General features: G+C 51.8%; 2 protein-coding genes across 2 annotated transcripts; both read right to left on the reverse strand.

Moving 5' to 3' along the window:
• Positions 1-6,405: 6,405 nt before the first annotated feature.
• MIND_01091700 (Peptide hydrolase) lies at positions 6,406-9,420 on the reverse strand (the record flags this gene model as incomplete). Its single annotated transcript, XM_037367486.1, has 7 exons — positions 6,406-7,259; positions 7,314-7,881; positions 7,928-8,238; positions 8,292-8,629; positions 8,676-8,744; positions 8,792-9,195; positions 9,241-9,420. 7 exons carry the CDS (start codon positions 9,418-9,420, stop codon positions 6,406-6,408), a joined length of 2,724 nt encoding a protein of 907 aa, XP_037216880.1.
• A 487-nt stretch (positions 9,421-9,907) lies between these two features.
• MIND_01091800 (uncharacterized protein) lies at positions 9,908-11,391 on the reverse strand (the record flags this gene model as incomplete). The annotated part of the gene is made up of 2 exons (XM_037367487.1): positions 9,908-11,026; positions 11,083-11,391. 2 exons carry the CDS (start codon positions 11,389-11,391, stop codon positions 9,908-9,910), a joined length of 1,428 nt encoding a protein of 475 aa, XP_037216881.1.
• Positions 11,392-11,619: the final 228 nt, after the last annotated feature.

The following is an 11,619-nucleotide window of genomic DNA, read 5'->3' on the forward strand; positions in this document are numbered from 1 at the left end:
CGAGCCCTAGTGCGATCCAACTCCATGGGGATGGGAGCTGGAGGCGCCGGAGCGGGGGCGCGGGCCGCGGGTGGCACGACCGGAGCCACCAGGCGGAAGGGAGCCGGAGCCGGGACGCGGTGAGCCGTAGTGGTAATATATAGCCTAAAACCAGTAGGTGTAGCTAGGAAAACACTTGCCTAGGAGGGTAGCTGTACCTAGGTAGCCTTTTACATACCTCTATTAGAGCCAAATGTGACGATTTATAACGTGTGACATATGTGTGACATATGTGACATATGTGACATATGTGAAATTCTTGTTTAAAAGAATACATTATTATTCTTTATCTAGTATCCTATGGGTTGTGACAATGCCCCTATCTGAGTAATGTTTTTAATGTGGAACCATTTTTGATGGCCATCAGTACTTTTGATGGCTATATCATAGTACATCAATTTTGTCCTAATTAGGATTGTTATTGATTCAGGCCATCCTAACTATAATCCGGGTCATCGGCCTGAAGAAAAGGAGTTAAAAGTATTATATATATATTATTATCAAATTATATGTATCCTATACCCATTTATCACATCATTGATGCTATTTAGTTATCTGCCTATTAGATAGAAAAGGGCTTGGAGAGCTAGGTGCAGATAGGCCTAGGTACAGCTACCCTCCCCGGCAACCATTTTCCTACCTGTACCTAGGGCTGAAGGCTAAATCTTACAGCTACGGGTGACGCGGTTGACCGGAAACGGAGTCCGAATCAAACCGCCAGGCGTCTTGGGGGCGGCTGACTTGATCAGCTTGGCCCGGACCAGGGCCTCGTATTGACGGAAGGCCCGGGTGCGCCAGCTAAGATAGTCCCGGAGGTCCGGGGGGTCATTCGAGGACGTGATTCTGTTGTTGATCAGGGGATCAAGTCCGTGGCGGAACTTGGTCACCTTGACCAACGTGTCTTCGAATCCGGCGAGGTCCATCAGGTCCTCGAAGTCGTCGGTGTACTGGTAGACATCCTTGATGCCCATGTGATAGGCGGAAGTCTCCAGTTTGGAGAGAGCGTGATCTTGCTCATTCTCCTCGACGAACCGGAGTCGAAACTCGGAAACGAACGAGCCCCAGGACGGAAACGGAAACGGGGCTTTGCTTCCGTGGCGCTCCGCCCATTGCTGAGCGGGTCCTTCTGCCATAAACGACATGGCATAGCGGACGGCCTTTTTCCTCGCTCGCCTCTCCATTGACCACGAAGGCCTCAGGGGCAAGGCGGGCGTAGGTGCGGACCGCGAGAGGAGGAACGCGGCCGCGTTTCCGATCGCCGTTAAAGGTGAACGGGGGGTTTGGTCGTAAAACCAATTTTGAGGCGAGGTTGATGTCGCCAAAGAGGGCCTCGGAATCGCCCTGAACCGGAGTCGGAGTCGGAATCGACGTCTCCGGTGGTGGTGTTTGGGGTCCGCCAGCAGTATTACGGCGGCGGCAGCGGCAGCGGAAGCCTGGGTGGTGAGGAGAGTAAGGGCCTCAGTTAGGCGGTCGATTTTTCGCCTCGAGTGCATCCAGCCGAGTGTCAGCGTCAGGAGTAGCTCCGGAAGGCATGACAGGTGCGGGGACGACAGGAGTGGCAGAGGAGGAGGGGACAAGTGGCAGGGGCGGTGGCAGGGCGGAGTGGACTCGGACTCCGAGCCTGAGTCAGCGCCGAACCTGGCAATCTTGTCCGGTTGATCCCGTAGAGAGTTTCTTCTGCTGCAAGGGCAACCCCGGAGGCCTGAGATCAAGGTCCTAGCAGGGGAGGATCCAAAGAGTGAATAGAAGTAAGCAAATACAAGTGAGGCTGACCTAGCAGGGGAGGATCCAAAGAGAAGAAACTCTAAGGGTCCGCCTGCTAGGTAGCGGAACTATATACTGCGCTCTTGACGCGCCAAGGTTGATCGTTGCTCCGTGCAGTATGCCTGCGCCATGTCGCAGGCCAGGTCCCAGGGGGATCGCCAGGCGGGGGCGGCGATGCGCCTGACGGAGGCGGTGATGCGATCGCCGGAGTCGGAACCGGAGTCGGACCGGAATTGGAATCGTCTCCGAGGGGCCGAAAGGGAGGTTCCCCTGACACAGGTGTCCTCCACGCAGCAGGTCCCCTTCATGACGGGACATGGGACGGCTCCCGCGCATGGGCTTCGAACCCGGAGTCCATTCCGCCATGGAGTCAGTGAACGAGTTCCGCGACCGGATCGCCACTGGTATTGCTGAAGCCAAGGCCGCGCTCACTAAGGCCAAAGAGGAGTACAAGTGCTACTACGACCGGAGACGCACTCCGTCTCCGGAGTTTAAGGTTGGCGACCGTGTTTGGCTGGATGCCTCTGACATCAGGACGACTCGCCCCTCGGAAAAGTTCTCCCATCGCCGCCTCGGACCGTTCACGTGGAAACCCAATGGCCAATTGGGAAACACTGAGGAGACCAGCAGCCAAGTCAATGAGACTATGCTATATTCTGGAGATGCTGAGGGTACAGGTGCAAGAAGTAACTACTGTGACATAGACAGGTAAAGAGTGTGTAACGGGTTTACATCACGATAGTCGTGGAGATCAGCAAAGGTGCCTACAAGCTCGACCTCCCTCCGCGCTACTCAAAGCCCTGCTAGGTCAGCTTCATTTGTATTCGCTTACCAATGTTCACACTTTGGATCCTCCCCTGCTAGACCTTGATCTCAGGCCTCCGGGTTTGCCCTTACACTAGGCCGCCGCGGGCTGTGTTAACTTGTGGCTGCAACCAAGACATGAATTTTTGGCTGCGGCAGACTCACTCAAGAGTATAAGGAGGGTTTTGTCTCTACAGTCGAAGTTTAGGCTTTTCGGAATCCTTCGCACACGACACTATCAGCACCTGCCAGTCAACTGCAATGTCTTCAACTACCGCTGTTATTTCAGCCCTGTGGAACGCTCCCCCCCAGTCCCACTCTTATCCCCGAGGCAGGGCTTGCTACCCTCATGCTCCCTTGCCTTGGGCTTAATTCCTGCATTTCTGGAAGACCAAACGTGTGTTTAAAAAAGACAGCATGATTATCTAATCTTATCCTAGGCTTAGAAAATCGACGCTGAGTACTTTTTTGTTTGCATGCGATAATTGACTGGTTATAGGCACCCTGTATACCCAGTCTTTTGCAAAAGATGTGGGCCACTGCCCACCAGTCTAATGCAAAAGATGTGGGCAATTGCCCACAGGTCACAAGCCTGTAATATAAATACTAGATTAAAGAGCCAAATTGATAGCTATGACTAAGCTAATGCTATATATGGTAATAGAAGTCACTATTTCTTCAGGCCGATGATTCGGTATATAATTTGGAACAGTTTATAATACAGGGCAAGGGAATTGATGTAATCACATGTCACATTGATGGAACAGAGCCTAATAAGCAAATCAATTTATCTTCATCAAAAATGGTTCCACATCAAAAACATTATATAAAAGGCATTGATCCCATCACCTAGAAGGTGCTAGAAAGCTGTCAGGGGAAACCTTGATGCCGTCACTTGATCCCATCAAGCGCCGCGTCTCCGCTCACGTCTCCACGTCTCCACTTGCGTCTCCGTGTCTCCACCCGAGTCTCTGTATTCCTGCACCCTGACGCTCCTCCTCCACTTCTCCCACCACATCCCGCATCCAGTGGTCCCCAACCTCTAACTCCCATGGCCACCCCTTTCTGGGAGTCTCTCCGGAGTCACCATCAGGGATCACTAATGCCATCGGAGACCTCTCCGGATGTGGCCGCACCACTTTCCTCTGAGACCTCGAGCCTATGGCCTTATAGCCTCTCTGGGCTGTCGCTCATCAAGGTCTCCCTGCAACCTCTACCCGTTGGACCTCTTGGGTGTCCCCAACCTATGTCAGCGTTCGGGCTTACGTTCGGATGGCTGAGCCCCGCCATGGCTCCGCCCCCACTCCGCCACCACGGCCCCCGTCATCGGGTCTTCCTTTGGGTGAGGCCTACTGCCGTTAAGGCTCGTGCCTACTGCAGCGCCCCCAGGCTGCACGCCCTCACACCTCCACCTCTCTGGAGACGTCCGGGGACGTCTCCGAGTGACCCTCCTGTCGCTACCCTCCAGGTGGTCATGGCTGGCCGCCATTCCTATTGGTCCTTTCCGACACTCCCGGCCCTTGGGCTAGACCGACTCCTTCCCTCTCCGCTCCATGCCCCCCCTCTCCGTTTCCGGCCGTCACGTCACGGTCACACACCCGGAATCGATTCCGATTCCGATTCCGGTTGTCACGGTCACGGTCACAAGCGGAGACGCCCAGAGGCAGTCTGGACCCCCCGAAGCCCTTCCTGGGCCTTCTAAGGATGCCTGGGCTCTTCCCTTGGCATCATGGTCCCAAACCTGCCTCTCCGGAGCTTCGAGGGCTACTCGACACTCACCTAGGGTCCATTGGCGACACCTGACTTCTCCCATGCGGTTGTTCGTCGCTATGCAGTCACTCTATCATTACTCCGGTCACTAGTATATAGTAGTGCACCTGAGCAGAGGGCTCCTTGGCTTGTTCTCTAAGGATTCCCCCTCTGCTCAGGTGAGTCTGTAGCGTCCCTTCCTGTTGTAGTAGTTTCACTAAGGATTCCCCCTCTGCTCAGGACTCTGATTTCGAGCCTCGCGAGGTTGCCCTTACAAAAGCCTTAAAATAATTAATTATCATGAAAATACTTGTGACATTTGTGACTTTAAAGCTGTTGCCCACATCTTTTGCATTACACCCATGGGCAGTGGCCCACATCTTTTGCATAGAAGTAGCTATATCAGCTGTTATAGGTTGTCCTATACCTCAACGCTCTTTGGTGACGACAGGGCAAAAATCTCCTGACGCTTATTTGGCCTGAGACAGAAGCAAGGAAAGTGGTCGCGGGCGGCGCTCACTCATAGCATTCTTCGTGGCAGGCCATGATCATGATAAGGACCCGGGAAGCTCTACCAAAGGGTGATTCAAAAAATTTGGGTTTTTGAGGCCCAAAAATCATGATTTCCTTGTCCAAAAAATGGGTTTTTGAAACAAAAATTCTGAAAACCTTCTTCAAAATATGGGTTTTTCAGGCCCGGGGAGGTTTGCAGGAAGGTTTTAGACTGACATATGCACCAGCGTTTCACCGAGTACCAGATGCCTTTTGAGAGGAAAATCACCCCAAAGAGTGTTAGTTCAAAGGTAAAAGCGGCGCAAGACACTTTTTGACACCTGCAAAAATTACCATTTTTAGCAAGTGTCACACAGTGACATGTCACGATCCTTCTTCAAAAATGGGTTTTTGGGGCTCAAAAAAATGGGTTTTTGAGGCCAAAATCTGGAAATTTTTTTAAATCACCCTTTGGTGAAGCTTCCCAGGTCCTTTATGATGTGTAAGTCCACTGTTCATGGTCAGTTGGCAGGTGGATTACGAGGGGGTTGCCGTTCCAGCGGAATATGTTCGTTGAAAATACTCCTGGTTAGAGGGGAATTGAAGAGCTATTGCTCTATGATTCAGGCGCCAGCTTATAATCGAGATGTCCTTAGTTGGCCGGTTCAACCGATGAAACCACGCCCAAGTCTCTGGGATCCAAGATGGCGGTGGTGACGGTGCGCCTCTGGGAAGTGCCTGTTAAAATCCAAGGGGGTCCCAACTTTCAAAAATCAGATATACCATCGAAAAGTTTTTTTCAGGCCATCTGGGACCCCCCCCTCCCCCTTACCATATCGGGTAATATATTCCCATGATCGCACATCATGTGATCAATTGATGTGATCAAAAGCGCTGATAAAATACACATTTTGAGTCACATTCAGTAAACTCCTCTTACTTATAAGTAATATATGGGTCTTGAGGCCTTATAAAGTCACTAGTAGACCATCCATGGCTATTTGTCATCAATGAGCAATAACATATTTATGACACCAGTCACAGTGCAGCCTAACCAAGGTGTTGAAGGCCTTCCCATAGAAAAGTAGTAAGCATATTCTATGCCCACCTCATATTCCATGCTCAAATACTACAAATATAGTACAAAGCCAACCTCAGACCTGCCAGAACCCCCCCCCCAAACTTTTGTATAGCAAATTTTTTTTTCACAATTCACTGACTGCAGTGAGTATAAGCATGCCCCCCTTGACCCACCATTGTCCGGAATATTAATTGAAGATAGTGTTGGCCTCTATGGATAATGGCTGCCCTGAATGTCTATTATTAATTATGTGCATATGATACTCAGCGGTCTGAGCTTCTTGAGGTCAAGATTCACTTCGAATCCACAACACAATGGCAGTTTTACTTCTAGTCAACGGTCAATTCCGTATTTTTTTCCCACCCCGATTTCGCATCGTTTCCGCTGATTGCTTGAGCGCCTTCTCTCATGGAGCATTTTATAAGACAAGAACCTTACAATTCTGGTTCATCTTCGTTGAGCGACATGTTGTTTTGTTACACAGAATAAGTATAAGATGCCTCGACGAGACCTTCGGCCTGCTTGGTCACCGCCGCCCAGGTTGGCAAGAACGTGACCAGCTCTTCGAAAGCGGGTATCCTCCCCGTCCCGTCGATGCCGATGCTCCCACTCGCATACTCAGCCCACGAGCAAGCGACAACACCCTGCAAGCCTCCTTCCCCTTCCCATTCAACATCCACTGTAAACGGCCGCTCCCACTCGCGGCTCCACAGCCGCAAATCAGCGTACCCCTCGCTCACTGACGATCCCAGAGGTAGCATCCCCCCGTCAGAGCCATGCACGAAATGACTCTTCACCCGCCGATTGGTGAACGACACGCGACACCCGCGCGAATTTCTCGCTGCCAATACGAATCTTGCAGATGTTGGTCCTAATCTTGTCGCACTCGCGGTCAGCCATCTCGCCGCTGCTGCCCCCGTCAATCCATCACCTGGCGATGGCAAGGGCAGCAATTCAGACTCCCAGGAACACCCGACAAGCCCTAGTCTTGTCGTGCTGCGCGCAACACATTGCAGCTCCGCCGATGTCTCCAGCGCGCTTGGGATCTTCTTTAACAAATCCTGTACGAAAGGTTTCTCCGCGCCGAAAAGAGTACTGGTAGCCAACTTGATTTCCGCATTCGGCGAGGAGACGTCGCCAAGAGCGACCGTCTGCTGGAAGAACACCTTGAGTGGTTCCTGGGCCGAGAAGGGGAACATTGACAGGCCAGCGAATGTTGTTATGACGAAGACGACAATGCATGTCGTTGCAACGAATGAATGGACCTTGAAAGTGAAAGGGACGACGGGAAGCACCATCATAAAGACGAGAGCGGAAATGGCACGGTACACTGCACAAAGACGATCAGAGATGAATTAATGATCATGATAGAAGATAACTTTACCTGTGCTTGCTGGACTGCCGTCAGAGAGTGTTTGTGCCAATGCTGCCACCAACAGCACTGAAATATGGGCAACTAGAGTTACCGGTACACCAACAGCCAGCGCGAGTTGCAACATCCACCACCCAATAGCCCCACTCTCCTCTTGAGTCTGTCTAACCTGAGCTCCAGGATAGATCAAAGGTGTGGTCTCTGTTGCCCCTTCCGCCTCTGCAACGGGTGGCGCGTCGTCTCGCTGGGGCAACGCAGCATATCGAACGCGTCTGAAAAACCGGTGTGGTGGGTCTCTCGATCCTTGTGCCCCAACCATATTTTCGATGGACCCAATCAGGCAAGCCAACCATATCGCGGCGTTCCACGCTGTGATGAAATAAACACCACCGATTCCTGCGTCGACGGCAACGGTGGATAGGACAAGAAGAATCCAGGTTAGGATGTAAGTCTGGAGAAGCATGACGTGTTTTTGCTTCTCTGGGAGATGGTTTGAAGCCGGTGTTATGACGAACACAAGCGACAGATAAGCAAGGGTGAACGACGAGGCCACCACGATAGAAGGACGGGAGTATACGATCTAGCAATGGGAATCAGCGAATGTCAACACGAAGAAGAGTACCCACATAAGGATTGAATCGCAGATATATGGCAACCAATAATGCTTGCAAGGCTATGGAAACAGCAACTCCAACCCAGAACTTGGCCCATATCCACACGCCCTTGACCCAGTCAAATGAAACGAAGGTGGTCCACGCCCGTCGGAAAAAGCCTTGATCGCTGGGCGGTTGTCCGTTCTGAGCTTCTCTTCCTCCACGAAGGATTGCCGCTTCAACGACAACCAGAACGACCAACACTAACGGGCCAACGACCAAGAGAAAGATGTTTGCGATGTAGAGATAATGCAGCGGCATCACCACCAGCCAGGAGCCGAATACTACACATACTTGGTTTAGTTGACCCATTGAAAGCAACCTGAAAAAAACGCACAATCAAAATATACCGGTGGGGCGCCGCCTCCGTGTGTCTTGTCGCTGTTCAACAAAGCTGACCCAGACGATTGGGCCGACTCCATCATGGCCCACAAGGCCGCCTCTTGCCCCAGAGTATGCGGTATTGCGTCATATTTGGTGTGGTACTTGCTTCGGCCTTTGTAAAACGCAAGGTCAAGCCCGTCCATCCCAAATCCAGTGTAGACAGTATAGTCTGTGCCGGAACGGACGACCCCACGCGCAAAGGCGTCGGCAGAAAGGACATTTCCGTGGGGATGAGGGACGTAGAATGCCCGAAGGGCTGGAGTTGAGGTCCCCCGGAAGAGGAGAGGACGTCTGGAAAAGTTGTAAGAAAGATAACATGACACCAAAAAGGACGAACCCTCCAGCAGCAGCTCCTTCCAAATTTAAGAACGAGTCCGTGAGGTTTGCCCACGGGTGTTTTAAAAATCTGTCCAGTGGTGAGTGGATGCCTCTCAGTGAAGCAAAAAAACGCACACAAAGGCCCCATTGAGCCCATCCTCCTCCCCATTGTTGATGTTGAATATTGCAGTCCTGGTGGGCCTATTCTTGGCAAAATACTCCACCAGCTGGATTAAGGTAGCGACGCCCATTCCGTCGTCCGTGGTTCCCGACGCAGTCGAAACCGAATCGTAGTGCGCCGAGAAAAGCACCCCCGGCTTGGTCGAGTCTATTCCTTCCACCCTAACGAGCACGTTTGTTGCTTCGTTGTACACAACCGCCCCGGTGCCGCTCCAAGCTGGCCATGAAGCATTTGAAAACACATCGTCCACCACTTCAACGTGGGGATAGTGTTTTGCGATGTTGGTGACGCGTTCGAGCACGAAAGAATGCACTTGGTCATTTGCATGCGAGAGGAATGGGTGAGGGTGGGCTGTGATCTAGATAGAAGGTGACTTGGAGGAGATTCAGCGAGAGCTGCCTACATGGTGGAGGTCCGCATATGCCTCTGTCAGGTTAAGGCCTCGTTGGTCTTTCGGGACTGCGGGAACCTCGTCGGTATAAAGAATGGCCAGAAAAAGCGCTGCATAGAGCGTGATAGTCAGAACAGTCGTTGGCAGCGTCCTGAACGCCAACACCCGCGCAATGGCTTCCACAATTTGCATGACGGCCCTTGAACGGGATGACGTTCAGCAGCAGGAGGGAATGATTACGTAATGTAAATGATGGAGAATGGGACTGATTAGATTAGTAGATAGGGGGGAGTAGATGAACCAGTTGTTGCATGAGCCCCCATCTGGGTCATGCACCCCCCGACACGATGCTGTAGAAAACTGCTGTACCTTTATTTGAATGCTGTGAAACGCTCTGATTGATTCTCGACCAGTGACTTCAGTTTGGCGCGCGATTCGTCTAGTGTGCACCAGAACGAGCGGATCTTCTATTCTATACTCGAAAGCCATAGTGCCAACCCTGGTGTCAAACAAGCTCTTTCCATCTTGATTCCGAGTCATTCGTCGAGTCATCATTGCTTGGACAAAACTCTGACTAGATTTGAATAGACCTGCTACTAGTACGATACTAAGTATGTGTGGTATGCTACAGTTGTAAATACAGATTATTCTCAATTCCAACACAAAACCGATTAGTTGATTAGTTATCTTTCAATACCGTTCGTCGTGTCGCATCACGACCAGCCTTCAACAAAAGAGTGAGTTCGTTCCCACCCGTGCCCCTTGTCGGGCCATCTCCCGCAGCCCGACTCTTCTGCAGCCTGTCCATCATTGAAGCGACTGGGCAACCAGCATAAGCTGTTGGAGTCGTGCGAGACATTGTCACAACGTAAAGGCACGCGATGCGCATATGAAGATCTCGCAACCGTTTGAGAGCCAGGACAGCTCCATCAAACGGCTCCCGCAATTGGCTTGTCCTCGAGGCCAGTTCACGAATCGATAAAGACCTCGTCGCAATCCAGGAAAGGTAGTCGCGATGCTTGCCAGGCATGTACCGCCTCATTCTCTCCATGAACCCGTGGTCGGCCCTCTTGTTGGCATCTGACGGGGCTGGATATCTCCGACTTTTGAGTTTGTGGTCGACATCGAGGAACACATCTAGAGCATGCATCACGCTGCTTTGCCCAGCTGATGGCCCACTCAAATCGAGCTTGTCGGTATTTTCAACTCCTTCGTAAACCCAGCCAGCCGCATTAGGTCCCTTGGCATCGCTGCCTTCAAACCACGGCCTGAGGTCCCAGTAAAAGACGTGCGGATCGACAACCGAGCGAACACTTTGAATGATGTCGCTAATGTCGTCGATGATAGCTGCAAGCCGGGTCAGGTCCCGCGCCACTTTGGAGATGGACGTCATGTCGTCCTCCACGTTGGGCAGATTGTTGAATTCGTCGATAATGCGCAACATCTCAATGCCACGATATTCTGCTCGTGCTGACGTGAGGTAAAAGTTGCGCTCGTCTTCGGTCCCAGAAAATAAATTAACAAATCGGATGTTGTCAATGGAGAACGGTTCAGTTGCGTCGATCAGCTCCCAATTCCATAGGACCGTATCAGCGAAGGTCAAGACCGGTGCGATGCCTAGATGCCTCGAGATAGCAACAAGAGGCACCGCGATTGATTTCGGAACGACAAACGCCTTGTCATCTGTTGGTTCGGGAGAGGAATGGACATAGTAGTGGACAAGCCAAGCCAGAACGAGATGAGCGCGCTGAGAAAGTCGTAGATTGGATTGAAGGACTTCGGTGTCAATCACAGGCCACTTTGAATGACATCAGTCTTTTTGGCCAAGGCTAACAAGCAAAGTTTTTGACGCACAGATCGAACCTGAGCCCGCCATGACTCGCCCGACACGCGTTTGGCAGTTGCTGCTTCCGACTCGTCTTCGTAAAGACTAAGCTGGTCAGGCGCGTCAGTCAGCGCCTGTTCCCACACCGAGAAAGCATGGGGCAGCCGAGGCAGTGGTTGGCGAGGAAAGAAGCCACTCTCAATAACATCCACATCGAAGTCGGCTGCTACGCGTCTTCTGTCTGCACTCTTGCGCGTTGTGGCTGACCGTTGCCAGTAGTCGACGGCAAGGGTGAAGTAATGGTGGGGGGAAGGAAGGAGGTCGATAACCACGTTCATTGGGGGAGGGGGGGAAAGCTGTAAAGGTTGGGCGGCAAAAGCTGAATCGCGTACCTCATTTTATACCGCGCCAGAAAGCGCTTTGTTGTGTATGATATGCCTACTCGGGGTTAGTCGTCGTGGTCTAAGATCGAGATTTGCAGGGGAAGGAAAACAAATGAAATGACTAAGTTGAATTGGTGCCGCGGACTCAGATTAAAGGGTGGCTGTGAGCATGGCAATGGCGAT

This window comes from Mycena indigotica (genome assembly GCF_014461135.1).
Source record: "Mycena indigotica strain 171206Taipei chromosome Unknown Mind.scaff0009, whole genome shotgun sequence".
Classification (NCBI taxonomy): domain Eukaryota; kingdom Fungi; phylum Basidiomycota; class Agaricomycetes; order Agaricales; family Mycenaceae; genus Mycena; species Mycena indigotica.